The sequence below is a fragment of the Drosophila simulans genome, chromosome 3R, assembly GCF_016746395.2.
Source record: "Drosophila simulans strain w501 chromosome 3R, Prin_Dsim_3.1, whole genome shotgun sequence".
Lineage (NCBI taxonomy): Eukaryota > Metazoa > Arthropoda > Insecta > Diptera > Drosophilidae > Drosophila > Drosophila simulans.
Genome location: NC_052523.2, coordinates 14,476,718 through 14,503,320, shown reverse-complemented (window position 1 = coordinate 14,503,320; position 26,603 = coordinate 14,476,718). Strand labels below are relative to the sequence as shown.

The 26,603-nt window shown below is 41.3% G+C and overlaps 1 protein-coding gene across 2 annotated transcripts; it reads right to left on the bottom strand.

Annotated features, from left to right (window-relative positions):
- Window positions 1-5: 5 nt before the first annotated feature.
- LOC6728495 (tyrosine-protein kinase CSK) lies at window positions 6-26,603 on the bottom strand. Of its 2 annotated transcripts, none has more exons than XM_016176958.2 (8): window positions 25,959-26,603; window positions 3,738-4,282; window positions 2,753-3,673; window positions 2,429-2,697; window positions 2,197-2,358; window positions 1,944-2,139; window positions 1,786-1,872; window positions 6-1,724 (listed from the first exon to the last, which is right to left on the bottom strand). In XM_016176958.2, exons 2-8 carry the CDS (start codon window positions 4,092-4,094, stop codon window positions 1,548-1,550), a joined length of 2,169 nt encoding a protein of 722 aa, XP_016035132.1. In that variant the 5' UTR covers window positions 4,095-4,282; window positions 25,959-26,603; the 3' UTR covers window positions 6-1,547. The 2 variants fall into 2 exon arrangements, with proteins under 2 accessions (XP_016035132.1, XP_016035130.1); XM_016176956.3 differs by lacking the exon at window positions 25,959-26,603 and adding an exon at window positions 15,927-16,815.

Sequence of the window (26,603 nt, the reverse complement as noted above, 5' to 3'; positions counted from 1 at the left end):
CGCAATTTCATGCTTGTATTCTTTACTTTTATTAAAAGTTTTAGAACTCTCTGCCTTCCTTTAATCACCGCTTTTAAGTTTTGTGTGTTGGTGCATATTTGTGTTGCTTTCTCCAGGGTTTCACTAACGCATAGAACTTTCGTTTACAATGTGGATTGAAGTGTGTTTGTAAAAAAATAATAACTTTAAAATTAATTAAATATATACCATGGGACGTGGGTGTGTGTGTGTGTGTTTGTGAGGGGGTGTGTGTTGTTGGTGTATTAGGTGTGTTTTACATAAAGTATACTAAAATTAAGTGTTAAAGCAAAGTGGCTGCCCTTAAACGAAAATTAAAACGCATAAATGTACAAGTTGCTTAAAGGGAACATTAAAATAGGCATTATTTGTTAAGTTAATTAGGGGGTACGTTTTTTAAAAAATAAATTACAATTTTCCTTTGCCTTGCCGCCAGCTGCATTGGATTGGTTCGATTAAAGTACAGAGAAGGAGATTCCTTGTTAGAAGAATGGAACAAATTTACGAACTTTGCGCGTAATAATTTATATTTGTATATTATTAATCGATTTATAAGCTAAATACGTAGGTAATGTGTATTGTATTATGTATATGTAGACGTTTTAATGTAATGCATATTTTCACAAGTGTTTTTCTCTTTTTCGTTTTCTTGAGTTTAAGGACACGCAGCCTCTCAGCTGCCTTCGTTAATTTTTGCTTAGGTTTCGCTTGCTTAATTTGCATACTTTTTGCTGGCTTTCTTTTCGTTTTATTATTATTTTTTTAATACAAATAAATGTAACTAAATTTAACTAATTCTCAGCGTGATCTCTTTTCCAACGACTTGTTGGACAAGTTCTTTGTGGTCATCCCTCAGTTTTGTGCTACAAACAGAAACGGTTAACAGAAAGAGTATACGGAACTCGAATAAAACTTGGCGTCTTTACGATATCAAAGGGAAACATCCTATAAACAATTGATTTAGACAGGCGCCGTCCGAACGGAAGGCGCTCATATGTATGCGTATTCTATAACATAAAGATACAGACGTGGTCACGAATCCAGAAGTTAAATGTTACAGTGGAGTCCGAACCGATAAGTTAACTAATAAATAGCTACGGTTAAGTGTACACATAACATAATATTGTGGTAGGTAGTTAAAGGTAGTAGTAGTAGGTAGGCTACGCAGCTGCCTTTCTCCTCTCCGTCACACGTAGTCCGTTCTGTTGGTTATCAATTAATTATATGTCGGAAGCTGGCGCAACTCACTAACATTGCTTGATTGTGTTGGGTTTCTTCGCTTAGGCTTACAAAACTTACTCCATAAATTATATATGTAAATAAATTGTTGTAAAGTAGTTATATATTCATGTATGTATATAATCGTACGAAAAATTGTTGCGTTCAGTGTCAAGTCAGTTTCAGCTTTGGATCTGGCCCATTTCTGGCAGGGATTGGCTCTGCCCATGGCTTAAATGACATCTGGTCTAAACAATTCGCTTTAGTTCATCCCTATCGCGCGTCACTGGCGTCACTCCCTTGCTGTCTCCTCACGCCGTGGCATTGTTCAGTAGCTGCAGTTTGACCTTGAGCTCCGCGAATGTGGGTCGCTTGGCGGGATTTAGGTCCCAGGCCTGTCGCATCATTTCGTAGATCTCCGGTGGACAGCCCTCGGGTGCTTCCATTTTGTAGCCCACCTCAACGTGCTTTACCACATCGGCTAATGGCTGCACAATGAAAACTTGGTTAGTCATATCTAAAGTAAATGCCATCGATATCTGCACTTACAATTCTGGGATAGGGCACGCGTCCAAAGGAGTAGATTTCCCATAGCAGTATGCCAAAGCTCCACATGTCGGATTTGTTGGAAAAGCGCTAAGTAGACAAGGATAAAATACATTAGTTGATATGCGCAACAGTTTGCTGGTCAGTCATTTTAATTTTACCCCATTTTTAAGAGCCTCGGGAGCCGTCCATTTTATGGGCAGCTTGCCAACGTCAAGATTGTAGCATTCCTCGCGTGCCAAACCGAAATCCGATACTTTAGCCACGCAATCCTCTGATATAAGGACATTGCGTGCTGCCAGATCGCGATGGACAACCTTTTTGGCTTCCAGATACTCCATACCAGAGGCAGTGTCGCTAATGAGTAAGGTTAATTAATATGGATTCAAAACAAAACCCAACAATATTGCTTACTAGGCAAAAATGATTTGATCTTTTTTGGTTATGTGCTGTCGTCCTCGCGATCGCAGGTAATCAACCAGTGATCCCTTACTCATATATTCCGTAACCAGATACAGATGCTTGCTGGTGAAGACAAGGCCGATGAACTTTACCAAATTGTCGTGCTCCAGCGTGCTAAAGAAACATTTCAAATTGGAGTTGGTGAGATCAGTGAATCAAATGATTGATCTGTGGATTAACTTACGTCATGACCGAGGCCTCAGCCAGAAACTTCTGCACGGCGCCCTCGTCCTTCAGCATCTTGACGGCCACCTTCTCGTTGCGTAATATGCCCAGCATCACGTCACCGAACTCGCCCTTACCGATGCTCTCGCGCAGCTGCAGCTCCGCTTCAGGGATCACCCAGCCCTTGTCCACGAAATCTTTGGAGTTAATGCAGAACTCTTGTTTGCCCAGCTTTGGCAAGCATTTAATCAGCTGGGTGCACAGTCCATCCGCATCCGCCTCGTAATGCTGCAAAAATAAACTGGTTAAATATGTTTCGTTGGCATCTTCTGGTGTTACCTACCGCCACTAGCTGGCCCAAATTCTCAAAGTATTCCTCGTCGTCGATGGTCAGCTTGTTTTCTAGGTACTTGACCCGGTAGTGCTCCACCTTGGACTGGAAACAAACGCAGAGCGTGTAGTCGCCAGGGAAGTTTGTGGACTCGCGAACCAGGAACAATCCGTCCTCACGCGGCTGTAGCAGATGCTCCGCCTCATCCCGCGTTATGCTGCCATGGAACCATGGCATGGCGTTCAGTTTAACCTCGCACCTGGACCGCCCTTGCTGCGGTGCCATCGCTGTGGGCGAGAGGGAAGCATGGTTCATGGCAGTGGTGGAGCCGCTGGACCACGCGCTGCTCGCATTCACCCCGCTGCCTGCCGTGACTCCATTAATGTCGAAGCTGTGCAGCGAGGTGGACATGCCCGCCGATCCGCTACCACTGACGCCGACCACTGCCGCTGGCTGGGAGGCCTGCGGCGGTTGCGGTGCTGTGTGCAGTAGCATATTGCTGCCGTGCTGGCTGCCACTCAGCGCCAGACTCTTTGGCGGCAGCGCTCGCTCGGCGCCGTGCATGCCCATTTGGGCTGCATTCAGGGAGGAGGACATCAGACCCGCTCCACCAGGCGGACAGTTGGCCAGCAGCTGGAGATGCTGCTGTTGCTGCTGCTGGGCAACGGCGGCCACTGCGGCAGCGGTACCGGCTACGGACTGCGATCCCGCCGGCTGAACGGCGGCGACAGTGGGGGCGGGCGCAAACGTGGACAGTATGCTGTGGGACGCCTGCTGCTGCTGCTGTTGCTGCTGGCTCGTCGTCTGTTGCTGCTGCTGCGTCTGGCTGGGGGACTTGGGCGAATGATTGCTGGCGCTGCTGATTAAATTATGACTATTAAGCGCATGCGATGACAAATGCAATGCGGCTGCCGCGCCCGCCTGGATGGGGTGCTGCAATGGAGGGCAATGTCAGTAGAGCAATTTAATAAATTTGAATATAGCTTGTTTCGCATACCACATTGTTCTCGCGATGGTGGTGGTGGTGCGGCGGTATGCTGGGCGGCACAATGTGCGGCTGCGACTGGCTGAGCTGCTGCTGGTGGAGCAGTACCGCCCCAACCGCCGATCCAGGCGCAGCTCCCGAGGAACCCGCTCCCAAAACCGCATTCGGCTGGGGGGCAGGACGCTTGTTGTGCCGCAACGGTGCAGTGGGTGGCATCTGGTGACCGGTGGTCTGCAGGAACCATGGATCGCCAGCCGTGCTGCCCGTTGTCGCTGCAGCGGCCACCGTCACCGAGGGCTGCGAGAATCCGCGATGGTGTCCGACGACCGTGGTTTGTCCGTTCTGCGTGGCAGTCGCGTGGCTGTTCATAGCCTGGCCGGTCGTCGTGGTTGCCGTCTGCTTCCTCAGCAATCCCTGCTTGATCTCAACGGTGATCAGATCACCCTCGCCGGACGCCTTTCTCGAGATCGCTTCCTTCTCCTTATGCTTCTCCTCCGGCTTTGGCTTGGGCTTCTGGCTCTTCTCGTGGCTGCTTTTCCTGGCTTGTGCCTCCTCGTCTGCAAACCAAAAGAAACCAAAATGAGTACAAACATTGGTCTGTTTCTGTTCAGCTTTATCAATTGATGATGTTATTTTTATAGGCTGATAATAGGAGGCAAAAAGCATCTAATCTTATCACAGGTTCGCACAGGCACATACTGACAATGTTATCTGCATTAATTATATTATTTATTCGAGCAATCAGCTGGCCAAATATGTAATTTCTTTTATCACCCGCGCACAATTATCAATGGGGATATATTGATATTTTCTCCATTTCTGACATAACTTGGCAATTTGATATCGATATCAGACAAAGTCATATCCATTTAAATTCCATTTTGCAGTTGCCAATATAAACATTTATCACTTTGGATATCTGATTCCCTTATTTAGATAGACGCATTCACCACCGATCAAGCTGTTTTTTTTTTGCTCTATAGCCACCAAATCAGTTCCCGTGATCGGATGAAGGCCAAACTCACGTTTATTTAAGCAGTCAGTCAAGTCGGTGGACAAATAGCAACGATTGCATAAGCGCGACTTGGATGCGCAATGCTAATTGTTGGTCAACACACTCAAAAACGCAGCTCAGTGACTCAAATGGACACAAATGGCATGTTAATCGGGTGAACCGCGCGAATCCGCTCGCCAAATGTAAAGCATTCGCATGTGACGGGCATAATAATTAAACCCATTTTATTGGGCACTTTCAGGCTTTTGGGCCACTACTGTGTGCCTGGACACGAATCTGGATTAGGGATGAGTCAGTTCCATGTCGCTTTAAAGCTACCCGCACATCTGTGCACGCAAAGAAATTGGAAGGAAATTGGCTAAAATCCAATGTTATATTTAAAAATGTTCGCTCTTATCTGATGAAGGATTTGCATCACTTTCATGCTGTCTGTATTTGTGAATTTGAATTTCAAATGCAGTGCAATTAAATCAGTTTCTGCACTGAGTGCTTTTTGGCCAAGCCCAAAATGCTACATGTTCATCCAATCTTTTTACTTTACGTGCAATTGCGCTGTTTTAGGCAGTGAAGCCTCTTTTCAGGCGCTTAATTTCTTAATTTTATGCAAATTTCATTAGCGAATCTCGCTCGCTGGGCGGAAGCGCGTTTTGCATATTAAGTTCTCATTCTGGGACGTGAATTTATCGTGGGAGTGGGGCGAAGTCGTGGCGTGGGCATTGTTCAAATAGCGACAGGTTGACGGCAGTGGAGGAGGAGGCACGCGCAGGTCACTTTACCGCTCTCGAATGCCACAGACCTTGCCCGTAAATTATTTGGAGCCACATCCGCCACTCGCAGCAACCTGAAGTTTCGGCTATCGCTCCAAATTGGTTTGCCATGACTGTTCGAAAACGAGAATCCAATCTGGAATTGCAGTCGGTCGGTCATGCAGTCGTAGTCGTAGTCATCGCCATTCGTCAGCGGCTTCCTGTTCAGCGGAGTCGGAGCTTTGAAGTCACACCCCGAGACAATAGTCTTTATATTTGCGTACTGACCGCATTTTGTTTCAATTGTTCGGCAACAAATGTGAAATTCAGCGCAGCTGCGAGAAAAGTAAATTGAACTCGGGTTTCGCATTGGTTTGCACTGCGAACAAAGAAATCACCAAACGCTTTTCAGATTTTTGAGCATAAAGGAACAAATATTGAAACCTGTTTTGATCGTCAATCAGAACACTTAAGTGTTCTAATAAGCCTAATCACTTAAGGCCATAATTATTTAATATGTATTTCATATATTTAAAGATACTTTTTGCACATTTGTTATATCATCTTCACTGCAGCACGATAGTGGCATATATTTTGAACTTGAACAATGTACGAGGACTTTGCTTCTTCAACCGCAACCTTGACTCCAAATAAGTGGAACAGTCATCCTTATCCCGAGTAAACCCTTCAAGTGTGAGTCAGCGGAAGCAAGAAATCTTATTTTTAAATATAAAAAGAACATTAAGAAAACCTACAGATATTGAGAGCTGGTTCAGTAACTGAATCTTCATGAAGCTACCATTGATTAAACCCTCCATATAGACTGTAACGAGATGGTAATCACTATTTCCCTTTATAAGAAAGTGAAAATACCCTCTTTATTAGAGTACAACCACTGGGTAGGGTTATTAACGTAAAAATGCCGGCTATAATCTTACGTAAAGCCAATGCCCACTCAGCCTGTCATCGCTGGGAGTGATGATCCGGAGCCATTGATTAGTCAACGCCGGTGACAGGCCAATTACAGTGTTCCCCCGCACCTGTCGACGTTTACATCAGCGACTTTGCATGTGCGTGCTAGGTACATAATACATGCTCGCTGATATCGACAGGTGTTGCCACACACACACACACACACCTGTTGGCTTCACCGTGTGTAAATAATGAGCGGAAAAAACAGCGCAGCGTTGTTCTTGCAAAATGCCCAAACAAAATCACCACAAAAATAATTAATAAGCACTTTACTTTTTGGCTAGCCAAGATTTGTAGACGCCAGTCGAACATAAACCAACTCGGGAATGCGTAAACAAAAAAGGTAAATAAAATAGTGAGGAGTGGTGTGCCGAAACACGCTCCTCAAATATAAATCAACTGTTCTCGACTGAATAAACATTGGCATTTGTGTATTGTTTAAAAGACTCAAAACGAAATAATCATAAAAATGCAAAAAGCCCAAATTAACGACACCGATCTGCCGGACATGATGAGTGCAAAAAAGAAAAAAAAAAAAGTGCTAACAATAAAATCGAATGATTCATTGGCAATTGGCAGTTCAACGCACAACATGGCGTGCGGGTGCGAATACTTTTGCAATGCACTGTGCACTGGTTGTGGGTGTTGAGCAAAGGCAAAAGCAAAAGTCAAACGAAATGCGCAGTAATCCGACTGTCCCGATGAGGTAATACTAATTAGGCAAAGCCGCGAAAATGCACTGCGCAAAATGTGTCCGAAAAGGAGAACTATTCATTTGGATATTGTACATCAGATACAGCAATACAATCATAACATTTTTATGTGCTCAATCTATAATCTATAAGTTAAATACTTCAGCTTGTTGTGCTGCATTTTGTTGCACTCCAAAGATTCATTCGCATTTCACTACTGCAGTTGAAATTGGTTAGCAACGCCCAAGTAGTTTACCTAATCCCCAGAAACAAGCGAGTTGGCTAACGAAAGCTCTGTTTGCCAGTAGATTCACCCTTGGATGGCAAGAGTGAGTGATGAAATTGTATCTGAGTGAGCTGGAGATATAGGAAAGGAAAACAGTGCAACACCTTTGAAGCCAACGAGCACATACGTGAGAATCTTTTGTATTGCTTCCTTATTGTTTGAGTTAGTGCAGAACACACACAATATGCAAAAATAACAAAGGAACATTAGACTTCTATAAAGCCGGGGTCATAAATACTTTCCGAGGGATATAGCTCTTGTTTGGCTGTCATAAAAATAATAGCCAAATTCTCATTGTTAAGTAGTAAAAACATTTATAATTACTATCTCGTATGCACCTCCTTCTATGATAACTATTTTATGTCATCTTTGTATCTATCCTTTATTTGTTTTATTTCTAATTGAAACTATTTGCCCAAAAATCAATGTCCAACTTGAAAAAACAATGCAAAAATAAACGCAACACAAGGCGCGATTTTTTATCACCTGTGCCTTGCCAATTTCCGTGAATAATTGCACTACAACATGGCGTGGCATTAACATAAACAAATACATACATATATATATATATATAGTAGCATAATATGCTTCACATATTACGCTTACAACCATTGTACATACAATCTTGCACATGCACAAACACATAAACAACCAATTCACATTTTTCTTACATATCGTTCTATTTCATATTCTTTTTCGTTCACCCACAAATACACTGACTAGATATTCCCGTTTCTCGCGACTCACTTCGAGCCGATAAAACTCTGTACGGTAGTCTTAAGCTGACATTCTTGGAATAAAGACGTTAACCGAAATCGTTCGTGTTTTAATTTAAAGGTTTCAGCGTTGATCCTTGTTTTTGTTATTAACGGATCATTTATTCGACTAATAAATTAATAACTACGTAAGTGGCGCAGTCGGTAGGATGATACTAATTGATGCGATATTAAACATATTCAATTCTCTGTGTATCATCCGCTAAAGAACTACAACTACAACTTCGAAAGCTCGCGTCGGTAAATCGGTACAGTCAGTTCAGAACCAACAACATATCCGAAACCACAGAGTGATAGTGAAATTGAAAAAAAAACTTAAAATTATATCAAATTTTAAGAAGACGCCTTTGAATTCACTGAGTAGTAAATCCACAAAAGGTTACTCTAAACAATGTGAAATGGCTAAGTGCGCAACAATAAATAAACGTAACTACAATTAAGTGAACTTCAATAATAACCGATAAACTAAGCAAAAACTAAGTAAACGTAACTACAACTAAGTGAACTTCAATAATAACCGATAAACTAAGCAAAAACTAAGTAAACGTAACTACAACTAAGTGAACTACAATAATAACCGTTAAACTAAGTAAAAACTAAATAAACGTAACTACAACTAAGTGAACTACAAAAATAACCGTTAAACTAAGTGAAAACTAAATAAACGTAACTACAATTAAGTGAACTACAATAATAACCGTTAAACTAAGTAAAAACTAAGTAAAACGTAACTACAACTAAGTGAACTACAATAATAACAGTTAAACTAAGTGAAAACCAAATAAACTTAAACACAAATAAGCGAACAATAATAATAACAGTGAAAATAAGTGGAAATTAACCCTTTCGCGCCCACCGTTGCTTGTGAGCAATTTCTGTTTTCAGAACTAACTGTAAGCGAGCCCCTTGTTTTATCGGCTCATTCTTTATGATAGCACCGTGCTTTTATGTGCCTACTCTGAATACGAAAAGCAATAAGCAAAGACACAAACCATTAGTTAGAACACAAATTCTATCCAAACCACAAACCTAAATAAAGACACTAACAAAAAAAATTCAAACCAACAAATCACGATGGCCGTAGCAGCACCAGCACAAATAGAATTGTCTGACTCAAATATGGTTCAAGTAGAAAGACAAATACACGCAATCGAGGTTTTCAACGGAGATCCCAACACTTTGTACACTTTCATCAGTCGCGTCGACTTCATCTTGGCTCTGTATCAGACAACAGATGAAAGACAAAAATTAATAATCTTTGGACACATCGAACGGAACATCAGTGGCGATGTTATCCGCACTCTCGGAGTTACCAACCTCAGCAGCTGGAGCGAACTCAGGACTCAGCTTATACTTAACTACAAGCCCCAAGCACCGAACCACCAACTTCTGGAAGAATTCAGGAATATACAATATCGAGGTAACATTCGACATTTCCTCGAAGAAGCTGAAAGAAAACGACAGATACTTATAAGTAAATTAGAACTAGAAAATAATACTAACGAAACCATTCTCTATACTAGATTAATACAAACCAGCATCGAAAATCTAATTCAAAAACTTCCAAGCCACATTTATCTCAGAATAGTTAACTGTAATATTCCAAACCTAAGATCGCTAATAAATATATTACAAGAAAAAGGTCTTTATGAGGCACCAACCTCAAGTAAAGATAATATAAAGCCAATTTCAATGCCAAACAAAATAACAACCAACCCCCAAAATAGACAAATGAATAACCAAATTAGACCCTTTGTACCCTTACAACCATTCTATAATAACGTTTATCAACCCTATCACCAAGCACATTCTCATATGCCCAGGTTTAACCCAAACACGGTTCCTCAATATCAAAATAGGCCCATTTACCCACAATCTAACATACCCATGTCACAAGTACCCAGACCAAACCCAGCTTTTAACAGACAAAATATTTTTGACCAAAACCGATTTGGACCTAGCCACACTAACATGCCCACAACATATCCTCAAAACAGAAACGTACAACCCAATAACCCAACAAAAAGACCGAGACCATCAGACAGTGGACAGTCTAAGATGAGCACAGGAGAGCTAAGATACCAGGAAGTAACGTCTAATCAACCCGAAAATCCTTATAATTATAACTACTATTATCCCTGCTATCCAGAATATTTTCACCCTCAGCCTTATCCCTACCAATTGAATTATACTCAAGAATCAATTCAGTTTCCACCTGAACAGAACTACGACAATTCAGAGATAACAGAAGAGGAATTACCAACAACAAATGACAACGAACCAGTTGACCTTGAACAAGCAGAAAATTTTCGGTTAGTAGCCCCGGATCAAACCAATATATAATGATAAAACATAATAATACTGAATTGAAATGTCTAATTGATACAGGATCTACGATAAATATGCTCACGCGAAATATTTTCCAAACGCCCATACAAGAAACCAATCAGCTAATCCACACTAGTAATGGCCCACTAATTATTAACACACTTACGAATATACCACCTAATAACTACTTCCCTGTTGCCCAAGACTTCTTTATCCACCAGTTCTCGGATCATTATGACATGCTGATTGGACGCAAATTGTTGTCCGAAGCCAAAGCAATAATCGATTATAAAAAGAAAACTGCTACCCTATTTAACAAAATATATAAGATAAAAGACAGTAATAACATTACAGAACGGAATCATATCCAAATGGACCCTTCATTTCCACAAGACCCCACCTATTTAGAAACCTCCACACTTCAGGAAAACTTGTTCCGACTAGAACACCTTAACGTAGAAGAAAAACAAAAATTAATTACCCTACTGATAAAATACCAAGACATTCAATTTCACGAAGGTGACACGCTCACGTTCACAAACCAAGAAAAACATGTTATCAACACCACACACAATATCCCCGTCTACTCTAAAGTTTATAGTTTCCAACAGACATATGAAAAGGAGGTAGAAAAACAGATCCAAGACATGCTAGAACAGGGTATTATCCGAGAAAGTAATTCACCGTACTGTAGCCCCATTTGGGTCGTACCTAAAAAGCTAGATGCTTCTGGACAGCAGAAGCTTCGTATCGTAATAGACTATAGGAAATTGAACGAAATAACAATAAACGACAGATACCCCATACCAAACATAGATGAAATATTAGGAAAACTAGGGAGGTCAAATTATTTCACAACAATAGATCTAGCAAAGGGCTTCCATCAAATAGAAATGGACTCACAGTCAATAGCCAAAACTGCCTTCTCTACAAAATATGGACATTACGAGTACACGCGAATGCCATTTGGGCTTAAAAATGCCCCCGCTACATTTCAACGATGTATGAATAATTTACTCCGTCCGCTTTTAAATAAATGTTGCCTAGTATACCTAGACGACATCATAGTTTTCTCCACATCATTAGAAGAACATCTTCAAGCCTTACAGGCTGTTTTCGAGAAATTATCACAGGCAAATTTAAAAGTACAACTAAACAAATGCGAATTCTTAAAACAAGAGACAACTTTCTTAGGACATGTTATCACTAAAAACGGGATTAAACCAAACCCGGATAAAATAAAAGCTATAGTCAAGTATCCATTACCAAGAAAAACTAAAGAAATTAAAGCCTTCCTAGGACTCACAGGGTATTATAGGAAATTTATACCTAACTTTTCTGACATTACCAAACCACTGACCAAGTGCCTAAAGAAAGGAGCAACAATAGATATAAACAGTTCAGAATACTTAGAAGCATTCCAAAAGTTAAAATTATTAATCTCTGAAGACCCGATCCTAAAAATACCGAATTTCGAGAAGAAATTTACACTAACAACAGATGCCAGCAATGTAGCTTTAGGAGCTGTTCTATCACAAGACGGGCACCCTGTTAGCTACATCAGCAGAACATTAAATGAACATGAAGTCAATTATAGCGCCATAGAAAAAGAATTATTAGCAATAGTCTGGGCCACTAAAACCTTCCGACACTATCTGTTAGGACGACATTTCGAAGTAGCTTCCGACCATCAACCCTTGTGCTGGCTATACAAACTAAAAGAACCCAATTCAAAATTAACAAGATGGAAAATTAGACTTTCGGAATATGACTTCGACATAAAATATATAAAAGGAAAAGAAAATTATGTAGCAGACGCACTTTCTAGAATAAAGATAGAACAAACATTTTTTGGTGAATCTACACAACATAGTGCCGAAGAGGATAGTAACAATTTGATCGGACTATCAGAAAAAGCTATTAACCAATATAAAAGGCAAATCATCTTTACTAAAGGTTCCAATAGTATAGAAATAGAAACTTACTTCAAAAAACAAATTATACACCTTTCTTATAAAGAAATGACCCCCGAAATAGCCAAACGATATCTACTCGATTATTTCTGTTCAAAAACCAGCGCTCTTTACATCGAAAGCGATGCAGATTTTGAAGTAATTCAAAAAGCATATAAGGAGACAATGAATCCAAGACATACAAAAATTTTCCGAAGCCTCATCTTACTAAAAAACATTCCCACGTACGCAAATTTTAAAGAACTAATTCTAAACACACATGAAAAACTCTTACACCCCGGAATACAGAAAACTGTAAAACTTTTCAGCGAAACATACTACTTCCCAAATAGCCAACTCCTCATTCAAAATATAATTAACGAATGTCAAGTTTGTAACTTAGCCAAAACAGAACACCGGAATACAAAAATGCCACTGAAAGTCACCCCTAAACCCGAACATTGCCGCGATAAATTTGTAATAGATATCTACTCCTCTGAAGGAAATCACTATTTGAGCTGTATCGACATCTATTCTAAATTTGCCACCCTCGAGCAGATAAAAACAAAAGATTGGATAGAATGTAAAAATGCTCTAATGCGCATATTCAATCAGTTGGGAAAACCAAAAATCCTAAAGGCAGACAGAGATGGCGCATTTTCTAGCTTAGCCCTTAAACGTTGGCTCGAAACTGAAAATGTGGAATTACAACTTAACACTACAAAAACAGGTGTTGCAGATATAGAAAGGCTTCACAAAACGATAAATGAAAAAATCCGTATTATAAAAAATTCCGATGACAATGAAGCCAACCTCAGTAAAATAGAAACGATTCTTTACATTTACAACCACAAAACCAAACACGATACTACTGGACAAACTCCTGCCCACATATTTATTTATGCTGGACAACCAATTTTAGATACACAACACAACAAAGAAATTAAAATCAACGAAATAAACAAAGACCGAACAGAATACAACGTCGACACTAGATATAGGAAGGGACCGTTGCAAAAAGGGAAATTAGAAAACCCTTTTAAATTAACAAGGAACGTCGAACAAACTGACGAAGACCATTACAAAATCACCAATAGAAATAGAGAAACACATTACTACAAGACCCAATTTAAAAAACAGAAAAAAATTAATAAACTTTACATTCCACAGGCCCATGGTTCATCATAATATTCCTCCTTACGTTTTCAAATAAACAACATTGATACCTTTTATTTTCCGATAAAACAATTCAAGTCCCGTCAGAATATGAACATCATTCTTCGCGTAAACCTTTCCGATATAGATAACCTAACTCACTATTTCAACAATAAAATAACTAACTACACTAACATTCCCCAAATTGACCTTTTATACAATAAAATGCGAAGAGAACTTAGCGGAATAACTTCACACCAGACAAACAGGCAGAAACGAGGACTAATCAACATAGTAGGATCTGCGTTTAAATATTTAATTAGTACCAATCAAATACTTCTCATAGCACACATCCCTATTAAACAAAAAACCGTTCACACCATTAACATAATACCCTACCCAGATAATAACGAATATCAACTCGATCACAACGAAAAAGATACTTATTTTGAAGAACATGGCAAAGTCTATAACCAAAATCGTAAAGAAATAAATAAGGAAGGAATTAAGAACATTATAAAAAGAACTAAACCAATATGCAATTTCATTCCTACAACAGTTAACCAAATAATTAAATATGTAGAGCCAAACAATATCCTTACTTGGAATATAAAAAAAAAAAAAAAAAAATACTATTATAGAACAAGATTGCCAAGAAATAAATAAAAATGTAATAATTAATGGCAACAAAATAATAACAATAAAACAATGTAAAATCAAAATAGGAAAAATAACGTTAAACGAAAATCAGCTGAATCCCGAATTAAATCTAACACCATTGTACACACCCATCGAATTAATAAAAATAAAACCAATAGAACATAAGGACATTGTAAAACTAATATCAATTAATAATATTACAGGCTTTATTATCATATAACTCATTAGCCTCACGTTTTGTATAGTTTGTATCAAACCCAACTGCATTACCAAGATTATATGCGTCAAGCCCATTACAAGCATAAGCTTCCTTTTAAGGGGAGGGAAGTAGCATAATATGCTTCACATATTACGCTTACAACCATTGTACATACAATCTTGCACATGCACAAACACATAAACAACCAATTCACATTTTTCTTACATATCGTTCTATTTCATATTCTTTTTCGTTCACCCACAAATACACTGACTAGATATTCCCGTTTCTCGCGACTCACTTCGAGCCGATAAAACTCTGTACGGTAGTCTTAAGCTGACATTCTTGGAATAAAGACGTTAACCGAAATCGTTCGTGTTTTAATTTAAAGGTTTCAGCGTTGATCCTTGTTTTTGTTATTAACGGATCATTTATTCGACTAATAAATTAATAACTACGTAAGTATATATGTACAATATAGAGCAACCAGGGGACCAAGTTTCCGACATTCTCACAAGCTTTTCTTTCTTTTTGGCTGGGGGGAGGGGATCTGAAAGGGGGGCAGCAACGACAGGTAAATACACACGGCAGACAATCACTCCTGCACAAAGTCAGTCAACAGTTGCCGGCGGTTCCTGGGCCATTGTGTTGTGTTGTGCCACCAGTTGGAAAGTGCAGGCCCGAAGAAAGAAAGGAAGGTAACCTTAGTCAGTCAGTCAGTCGCTGGGTTGTGGGCCGAAAAGGGGAGGGAAATGGGAAAATGTGAAAATGGGAAAAATGGGGGGAAAATGGCATGAATGGAACGCGAGGCGCTCATGAATGGCGTGTGATGGTTTTCGCCGGTGCCCAGAAATTTGCATATCGCATGCGAGGCGATGAGCAGCAGCAGCGGCGGCAGCAGGAAAACCGCAAGCAGGAAGAAGGAAGCCAAGCCTACACCTGTGCAGAAGCACAGATACATGTATCTGCTAATTACACGGTTAGCTGCCCCATGTGGTTGACCCTGAGCGAAGCGGAGTGCTGTTTGTGCACCAGAAGAACCCTTCTCCTGCTTCGAATCTCCACGGGTCTTGGAGCAGCCGCAATTGGACACCGCCAGTTATTGCCCAACGGTTAGAACATAATCCAATACCCATGCCCAATGTCGAGGGGCTCGAAACCAAATCTGCGGACCGCTTGCAACACCAGCCGCAACAATTGGGAGCAGGGCTGAATTGCTGACTGGTATGAGATATGAATTTGTGCGGGTTGCACAAAACTTATTTCAGATACTTTAAGGGAAAGAACGACCAGAATTTTGGAAACATAAAACAACCAATCAACTAATGTAGTTCAGAGTATAGTTTGATCTGTGTTGATATTTTGATATAGTTACGTCTTGTTTGGATTCCTTATAATATAGATCTAGTTATCTACTAACCGAACCACTCCTCCGAGCTGGCAATGGGTGGCAGCGAGCGGGACGTCCGCTGCCCGTCCTTACAGTTCCGCTCCCTGGAATTTCCCAGGGATCTGTCTTTGGTTTGTTGGAGCTCTGTTTTGGCTTTGGATGCCTGGAACTTTCGATGTGCGCACCGCAGGAAGTTCAGCAGACGTGCGTCGATGGGCGGGGAGGATTCGTGCTTGGCCGGTGTTGCGGATGATGTGGTTGTAGTGGGAGTACTCCTTGCTGGACCAGGTGCATACTTGTCGCAGAAGTAAAACTCACGACGACGAGGAGGAGCATAGGCAGCGCTCAGGCTGCTGCACAGCAGGATGGGCTTGCGACGCGCACGGGAGATCACCTGACCACCAGTGTGGGTGGCGTGGGTGGCCGCCTCCTTGTGGGTGACACTGCTGGCACTGCGCGTTAGTCCCGAGCCCGAGAGCGTGGCTGCCGCAGCTGCCTCCCTGCTCTGCTTGCACCAGTAGATGTCCTTGCTGCCAAAGTAGTAGCGTCGCCTTGTGTCCTGCGCACCCGATCCTCGTTGACTCCGGCCCACGGATCGATTGGATCGCTTGCTGGCGCTGGACGCCGTCTGGCTGCCACTGCTCGTCTGCGAGTTATCACTTTCGTTGTTCGAATTGGATGGGGAGGCGGATGCGGAGGCGGGTTTCAGCACCCGTTCCAAGGATGACGATCCCGTGGCGCCTGCTCCGCTGGGAGAAGGCGTGGGCATGAGGTACGAGTTGGACTGGATGAACACTCCATCGCAGGTTATCTTAATTGTTGTCACCATGTTCCCGCATTGCGTTTACTTTCGTTTTTCAGTTCGCTCTTTTAGTGGTTTCTAGTTCTACTAACATAAGTTCTGATTTTGGTGGCGCAAAAACCTCTGGTTAAACTTTAATCGTATGCTCCTACAAAAGACCTTTACAAATTCTGGTTAAACAGAATAAATTCTTTCCAATACTTTCCAATTACCATCTAATTATCAATATATACACATAGTAAAATGAACATGGGATTCTGGGGTTCTAATGGATACCATTGTGAGTGCCCTGTAGCAGATAGTACAAACATAATAATTCGCCATTTCAGCCTGTCGTAGAACTGAAATCGAGGCTAATGCCCAGTCCGTAGTGGACAAAGCCGGGCAAATTGTTTTCGTTTCTAATAATACTAATTAAGGTTCTGTAAGCGCTTCGATTTGCCATCGGCCAGCATCGACGTATCCACAATGGACAACTGGGCGGAATCGATAGATAGATAGAAAAGACCAGGGCAGATAATTGTTAGCAAAAAAAAAGCGCAAATGGAAAATTTCTAAAGAGAAAATTAAAGCTAAAAAAACAAAGACGAATGGAATAAAAGCACGGCCTGGATGGAAAAGGTTGAAAACTAGAAGAAAAAAACCGAGCTACGTACAGAAATTGACTTCATTGCGAGGAATAACTAAATAATAATAACAACTCTTTGCCATCTATATGCTTTTTTTTTTTATTTTTATACTGGCTTTTGGCTAGCTTTTTCCTCAGCAAGTCAATTCGCCACATTAACGGTTTGTCAGCGGCTTACTGAAATAGTCGACAATGGCTTGGAGTGCTCCACAAACAGCGAAAAATGCTGGTTGGGCCAAATGCTGGTTCGGCATTCCATGTTGGCTTATTTCTCTGGGTTGGGAAAACACGAACCAGCCGCCTGAATTGAATTGGAATTCACTGGAGAGCTCTGGCTACATATTGTGCAAATAATTTGGGCGTGGGAACCTCGCAGTCGACGTCGACTGCGCAGTGAGCTAAGCAAAACTATTGTCTATCCCCTAGAGACAGGTGGCAAATGTTGGGAAAGTTGGCGGGGAAAAGATATATTTCTGCACTGATAATGCCATTTAGTTGTAAGCAGCAGGCTTTCAATTACTTGCCCATCTTATGGATATACAAAGGGGCAGAAGAGAAGAGGATATAAGTTTCTATCTTTAAGATATCATAGAACTCCCAAATATTTGCCAACTCTCACTGCATCTTCACTTTCTTGAACTTTCCTAGGTAAATGTCAACTTACAATTAACTATGCAAATGAGCCAGAATTGGGCACGTGGAAAGTGATTGCTTATCATGACCCACAAAGGAACGGCGGCGGCCAAATGAAATTCTCCGCACGATGGAGTGTTTCTATTTTTCGGAGTGGGAAAAGCGTTCGGTCGTCGCCCAAAGAAGCGCACCGCACACGAAAGACAACGAAACTAATTAAATAAAACAATAACAGAATTATGTATGACACAACGAGTTTGTTGTCGCCGCTGACGAAATGCAAAATGAAAAGCCACAAAGTCGAATCAAAATAAAGGCCAAAAAAGTCTAAACCGTTGACTGAGACTGAGACAAAGTGGCCAACAAGCGAGGAGAAAAGCCAAAAAGAAAAACAGAAGAGCTAAAGACAATGGGTCGGGTTTTTGAACCTGGTCGAGATGCGTAAGTTTGCTGGTCCGGATATCCTCGAAATGGGCGTGAGTTTTGTGAATTTTGGAGCTGCGTTTCGAATAGGTTATATCAAAACCCCGCGGCAGTACCTGTTGCATATATCATTTTGGCAAGCGGAGAGTGAAAGTTTCTCGAATGAATACCCTCCCTCCTTTTCCCAAAAACTTGGAGCAAAAAAAAACCAAATAATCCGCAATTTAACTTGAGACACAGAGCATTTAGCATTCGCTATTGTTTCTGACCATTCCGGTGGCTTAATTAATAAATTAATTTTTACAATTACTTTAACGTGCCTGGCACGCATTACAAGAAAACGAGAGAAATGAAATGCGCCATTGGCTTTCGAGTGTTAAGTGTGGGCTTTGGGGGGTTTGGGGGCACATCTTTGGCCAGTTTGGGGGTTAAGCTCGTCTTCACTTGTGTGCAGTGAATGGCAAATTGAATAAGTGGATGGAAAACACATAACCGAGGTGTACGGAGCCAAGAAAAACATTAGAAATTGTTTCACGCGTCTGCTGCAATTGTATTTGAAGTCTTTTTTGTTTTTGTCCACTTTCACTTGGTCCAGCCAGCTTGGAGATACAAATTTCAGTGCGAGATTCATGCAGGACGACGCTTGGCGGATTAGTTTCCCAGCTCGGAGAGCGTTGGCAAAAACTAGTTACAGTTTAAGGCCCCGGTTTTGCTTTTTTCTTTTAGTTTTTTGGTGGCCGATTAGAGCGGCGATGACTAATGCGCTGGAAAATTGAAAATGCCCCGACACGCCAGCCTACAATGTTTTCGAATTTGCAGTCTTTATTTTTTTCCGGTTTTCATTTTGTCAAAGTCGAGTGTCTGCACGTCGCCAAATCCGAAATTAGCGTGCAAATCGATTGTGCAGAGGGTCTTTTAGGCCGAGTGATTCATGCAATTTCGAGATCAGCTGCGCTCGATCCACCGCAGTTGCATCTGCGATCTGCGATTTGGGATCGGATTAAAAAGTGCAGTTAGAGAGCGAGCAGAATGGAAGAATAAGCGAAGAAATTGCAGTAATGGGAACTTGGCGGCTGGGGGAATTCAATCCACGGAGACCTGAGAAAACAATTAGCACTATGTGATTGAAGTTTGCCCGGAGCAAAAAAAAAAAAAAAGAAAAAACGTGGTAATCGGTGAGGGGAGTGAAGTGGCAGTACAGTAACATGCTGCCTAGGCACTTTCATTCGAGACTTTCAAACAATCAAATATGCAGCCGCGACGCGATCGTCTTCATTAGTTGCACACGAAAAAATTACACGATTAAGCGAAGAGCTTGATTTAAAATTAAAAACGCTAAAAACGTTGAATTTAAATGATTTTAGAAAGGTGGTCAATCAAAGGCCACCTTGTGCAAAAATCATTGGGCAACCAAAAAGCCCTTTATTAATTTTAAATTAATTAATTAGGCATTCGTCATGGGGTCTTGTGAAAATCCTAATCAGATTTAAATTAAGTGTAGCAGTCTAACTACATAATTAATATAAAGCTAAGCCTCACTTTGACCAGTAAACCCTAAAACCAACTTCAGTTTTGCCCGTGCATGCCTTGAGCAACTTTGAATTAACCATGGACACAGTCGCAACACTGATTGCTACTAACGCCCGATACATGTGGCCAAAACCCATAATTAAGCGGACATCCCCAACATGGCAAACAAATCAAACACCAAATACACAAAGGTCATTGCGCCACCAAATCTCGAATATATACGTTCAAGACATGCTGATCTCTCAGCGCTTTTTGTTTCACTTTCTTCGCACTTTGATACTGATTTGCATTAATCACTTCCTTGGGCCGAAGCCGAAAAATAACTCGCGCTTGTATAATTAATTATTAAATTATTACAATAGCGATATGAACAATTCGCATTCGCGCGGTATTACATCACGATCGTCTGCCTCCCTTTTGTGTATTTCGCTGATCGAATCGGCTTATCGAAAAAGGCCACTTTGCATACCGTCATAATTTATTGTTATTATGTATTGCAAAAAGCCAATTGCAATCGATTCACTCATTGGCCAATTCGCACACACGCGATGAAGAGCTGCGCATGCGTGGCGAGCGATTTTATTAATATTACTTTTTTTTACTATTCTCTCTATTTACTATTCGATATTTGAATTAAAACGCGACCGCGCGCCTTGCCTGCAAGTTTGCAACTGAAAAGCGCTGCACGAAGTTGCCGCCGCGACTGAGTCACGATAAATAAAACCAAAAACACAAAATGAAAAGAAAGAGGGAAGAAAAAAAAAACACAAAATCAACCTCCGAGTTTCAGTTTCAGAGAAAGAGAGCGCCGCTTGCCAAGCTCAGACTCAGATTTTCTTCGTGTTTCTGTGAGCCGGCTTCTTCTCTTTATCGTGCATTTATTGCATGCGATAAGACCAGTCGCTCGCATGCGATCGCCCACCTGTTGCACTTTTGGCCACCGAGTCGAATCAAAACATGTGTTGCCCAACTCATTAGGCCGATTTTGGCCATTCAAGTCGCTGCTGCGGTCTTGCTTTTGGCCTAGCTAAAAGTAAGTCACTCTGCGGTAGCCAATTTTTACACGGAAAAACTTAATTAAAAGTACTTAGTTTATTTAATCGCATTACTAGCGATGGCAAGCAAAAACTAAAGTAAAATTGTAAGGCTTACATATGTATATGTATTATATTATATATATCAAATTGTACATTCTCCATTAGCCAAACATATTCACTAAATCATTACGCACAGTGCACTTTGTGATATCGGAGATTCAAGGGGCAAAACGATCGCAGTTTTGTAAAAACACACATCCAGATACTTTGGAGGCTTGTGGCTCGGATCGATTTCCTTTCTGTTTCGTTTATTTGGTCTAATTGCCGCCGCTGGCTGTTAATTAATTCGCCCATTATTGGTCGTACAAACCCCCTGCCCCCTGCCCCCGCCCACTTTTTCCCCACGACTTGTATGGCAAATAGTTTTTCTCTTGCATGTTTACTTTTCGTCTCCGTTTCCAGGCAATTTGTTGCCGCTCTCGAAGCAGTTGTTTGCAAAAATGTAGACATCCAAATGTTTATTGTTTCTTTCGCATCCAGCGCTTGCAGTTCCAATTGCAATTCCAGTTGCAGTTGCACAGTTCGTGATTTTCTCCAATTTTTCTCTTTTGCATTTCTTGCATATTTGCGAAGCAATTAGCATCAAGTCGGAACCGTGCTCATGCCATTTCCTGACGTCACCAGCTCTCCCAGCGAATTTGCCTGGCGAACCCGAATGGCAAGTAGATCAAAAGACGAGGGATGTGTGCTAAAAATATCCGCAAAAGCAACATAAACAAACAAACAGATGGCAGGGAAAAAATAAGCTTAAATATGCGAAGAAAATGTGTCCGCTGGGCAACAAAACGAGGAAAGTAATAATTTCAAGAATGCGAAACATATGAATGTATCTACATTTATCAACGGTTCCAGATAAAGATAAAGTATACCTTTCTGGACCGCGTTCCCAGATAAAGGTAAATGCATATTCCCGCTGTTTGATGATAAGATTAAATGGTCGACAGCCTTTTTTTTAATACGATGAAGCCAACGTAAACAAATCGTTGAACCGTGCGTGGGTTTAAGCATTTGTCAGGTAAAAGTATATTTTCGTACGGTTTAAAAAGGAAATTGAATCAGATGTTTTGGCAGTTGTTCAATAAGTCAAAAGTATATGCGCATATAAGACGGCAAAAATGGAATGCATATAAAAAGGCATTCACGTAATTATTTTAGACATCGCGAAATATGAATAATATATAATTTGAACTAAATATAGCAGACCCAGCAGACCCAAGAAAAATCCCAGACCTGATCGATTTTGCAATTACTAAACATGTCCCCCGCAACATGGTCACCGCCGAAGCACTAGCAGATTTATCATCAGATCACTCACCTGTTTTTCTAAATATGCTAACTCGCCCCCACATCGTCGACCCACCGTATAGACTCACAAATTTTAGAACAAACTGGCCAAGGTATCAAAAGTATGTCTGTTCACACATAGAACTAACGACGGCATTATCTACAAAGGAGGATATAGACAAGTCAACGGAAACTCTTGAAAACATTTTAGTTTCGGCTGCAAAGGCTTCAACCCCGCCAGTGACGTATGCAAAACCAAACTACATCAAAACTAATCGCGAAATCGAGCGGCTGGTATTAGATAAACGACGCCTACGAAGGGATTGGCAGTCTTATAGATCACCAATTACTAAGCACATGCTTAAGATAGCCACACGCAGGCTTACCAATGCTCTAAAACAAGAGGAAAAAAACAGCCAACGTTCATATATCGAGCAACTCTCTCCCACCAGCACTAAGTACCCTCTTTGGAGAGCTCACAGAAACCTAAAGACTCCAATAGCGCCAATTATGCCACTCCGAAGTCCCTCTGGCACCTGGTTTCGAAGTGATGAAGAAAGAGCCAGTGCTTTCGCTGACCATTTACAAAATGTATTCCGACCAAATCCCTCTACCAACACATTTATTCTCCCTCCTTTAATAGCAGCCAATCTAGATCCTCAAGAACCCTTTGAATTCCGACCATGTGAACTAGCAAAGGTTATCAAAGAGCAACTGAACCCAAGAAAATCGCCTGGCTACGACCTAATAACACCAAGAATGCTCATTGAACTCCCAAAGTGTGCTATTCTTCACATCTGCCTGTTGTTCAACGCAATCGCCAAGCTTGGATACTTCCCTCAAAAATGGAAAAAGTCGACCATAGTAATGATTCCAAAGCCAGGAAAAGATAAAACGCAGCCATCATCATATAGACCGATAAGCTTACTAACATGTCTTTCAAAGCTGTTTGAAAAAATGCTACTCCTTCGGATTAGCCCTCATCTTAGAATAAACAACACACTTCCAACACATCAATTTGGCTTTAGAGAAAAACATGGAACCATCGAACAGGTCAACCGAATCACGTCAGAAATTCGTACTGCTTTTGAACATCGAGAATACTGCACAGCCATTTTTCTAGACGTCGCGCAGGCATTTGACAGAGTGTGGCTCGATGGACTTTTGTTTAAAATAATCAAGCTGTTGCCCCAAAACACACATAAGCTACTGAAGTCATACCTATATAACAGAGTGTTTGCAATAAGATGCGATACAAGCACTTCACGCGATTGCGCAATCGAAGCTGGAGTGCCGCAAGGCAGTGTACTGGGTCCAATCTTATACACCCTGTATACGGCGGATTTCCCCATAGACTACAATCTAATAACCTCCACGTTCGCCGATGATACCGCGATACTCAGTCGCTCGAAATGCCCAATAAAAGCCACGGCACTCCTATCCCGACACTTAACATCTGTAGAACGATGGCTTGCCGACTGGAGAATTTCAATAAATGTTCAAAAATGCAAGCAGGTTACCTTTACCTTAAACAAACAAACATGCCCACCACTGGTCTTGAATAACATATGCATTCCACAAGCCGACGAGGTAACATATCTGGGAGTTCATCTGGACAGGCGGCTCACTTGGCGCAAACATATAGAAGCCAAATCGAAACATCTTAAACTTAAAGCAAGGAACCTCCACTGGCTCATAAATGCTCGCTCTCCACTTAGTCTGGAGTTCAAAGCTCTTCTATACAACTCCGTCTTAAAACCTATCTGGACTTATGGCTCCGAGCTGTGGGGCAACGCATCCAGAAGTAACATAGACATTATTCAGCGAGCACAGTCAAGAATTCTGAGAATTATCACTGGAGCGCCGTGGTACCTTCGAAACGAAAACATACACAGAGACCTAAAAATCAAATTAGTAATCGAAGTAATAGCTGAGAAAAAAACGAAGTATAACGAAAAGCTGACCACCCATACAAATCCCCTCGCAAGAAAACTAATCCGAGTATGCAGTCAAAGCCGGCTGCACCGCAACGACCTCCCAGCCCAGCAATAAACTTATTAGGGCATTAATGAAAAAAAAAAAACTATCACTAAGTGAAAGTTAATTAAGTTAGATTAAGATTTGAACACTTATTGTTAGTCTCTTAACACAAAGGGAAGATTCAATAAATAATAAAAAAAAAAAAAAAAAAAAAAAAAAAAAAAAAAAAAAAACTAAATATATATCCCCATTCACCTGCCCAGCCCTAGAAGTAATGGTTTATGGCCAATCGGACTAATTAAAATCGCAAATTCCAATTAGCATTCCAATCAGTCCCGAGTACAGTGGTCATGCAACGGCGTAATTAGCGCAAGTGAAAATGGACAGAGAGATAGTCGTAATAGGCGCAATAAAGGGAATATTGAACAGTGGGCGCCAAAAGTTAGTACATCATCATTCCAATGCGAAAAGTTCACGCAACACCGACCTCACACAGCCAAACTTGCTCACTCACACCGATACAGTTGGAGTATAACGCCCACGCATGGTGCAATACACAAACAAACGGGATACGTAGAACCCCGGAGAGAGAGATAGGGAGAGGGACAGAGAGCGAGAAGGGGGGGGATGGTATGGCAGTGGGTGGGGTGTGGGGAGCTTTGTGGCGCCTAGGTGTGACGTCAGCGACCGAAAATTTTTGCCGACGACGCAGAAACTGACCGAAAGACAGCAACAACAGAAGGCATTACTACGAACGGAAGCCCGTAACAAAAACTACGATGCGCCACGCTTCGGTTATTGCCTTTAATTACTACTGTGGCTATCGTTTTTGTTGTACGCATCGCATCGGTCATTCATGGCCCGATTGTTGGCTATATATGAGCATTTCTGTATATAACTACGTGTGTGCTTGTGCCTGTGTTTGTTATTAAAAAAAAAAAAAAAACGACCACAACAACAATGAATTTCGCGCCGCAAAGTTGTAAAACGTGTTTTTGTTTTCGCTTTGATTGGAACCAAAATGCGTAGTATTTGTGATTTTTTTTATTATGATATTTTCGGATTTTGCTTTCGTTTTGAAGCCAACTAGTTGACCTCAGACAACAGCATCAAAATACAAAAATAAAGACGCTGCAAATGGGCGACCCAAAAATAGGCAAAACAAATACAGTAGTAACTCGTAATGCAGACTTTTGTGCACATTTTTAAGGGAAAAATCGTTTTTGTCTTAAGATATTTAATGTGTTTCAAAGGAGGGGTGTTTGTGTTAACAATCAAAAGGCTTGTATTTCCTATTGTGGCCACTGTATCGAGTGCGTACTGTGCGCGTTTATAAGTATTTTGTTTGTCGTTGTCCATTTCATCTGCATTTATACTTCTCATCCTCATAATGAGCCAAATGTTTATGCAATATTTGCTTTTCATTGATGGAATTGTGCAAAAGATGTTTGCAGAGTTTTTATTTGGCCACTTTTTTATTTGCCCAATTGCGCTATCCCTTTTTCGCAAGCTTTCCTTACTTTCACACCGACACACGCGCACACACGCGCACACACGCACTCACACAACGACAAGTGTATTAAGGAAGCAGACAGCGCGACGCTGCAAAAAAGGGCGTTGGGCGGAGTCCTTAAAACGGGCTCAAAAACAAGTAGTCCCAAAACCATGCATATGCCTGAACTTACCCGATTTTCAATGATGTTTTCAGCTAATGCTGTTTATTTATGTTTTGGTTTGTTTTTGATGTAGTTGGTGGTGCTGCCGTTGCTTCAGTGGTTGTTGATGTTGTTGTTATTGCTCCTAGTTAACATTCCAATCCGACGCTGCTGCGCTGCCGACGTCGCTGCCCACTCCGATGCCTGTGCTGGCGCTTTAAGCCATCAGCCACATGCACATTTCATTGGATTTATCACGCATATATATAGTAAGGTGTTCCTTAATATATATTTATAAACATTTGCACCACCTTTCCGATACGATCCGATCCGATATGAAGAATATAAATACACACAAACACTTGCACAAGCACTCTCACGCATACACACACCGACACCTGGCTGTTGGTTTTGTGGAATTTTCGATTGTATTCTCCGTATTTTCGGCCCTCCTCCGTTGATGCTGATGCATATCCGCACTTGCATCCGTCTTAGTTCATCCCACGCATGGCGTGCCAATAAAATTCGATTGCTCAAACAGTCCGCACCACGGGCGATTTTAATTTAAACAAAAAATTCACACGAGAGCAGAGCAGCCATCTTGCGCTAGTGTTGTTTAACCTTTTTGCTGGACTGCAGTGTGACCAGTCGGCCAATGTGCAGGAATGTAAACGG

Coding starts and splice junctions, on each gene's coding strand:
- LOC6728495 (XM_016176956.3), bottom strand. CDS start 16,725: ATGGTGACAACAATTAAGATAACCTGCGATGGAGTGTTCATCCAGTCC. Junction 2,698..2,752: donor ATTTGGGCCAGCTAGTGGCG/GTAGGTAACACC, acceptor TTATTTTTGCAG/CATTACGAGGCGGATGCGGA. Junction 1,873..1,943: donor CCGAGGCTCTTAAAAATGGG/GTAAAATTAAAA, acceptor TTGTCTACTTAG/CGCTTTTCCAACAAATCCGA.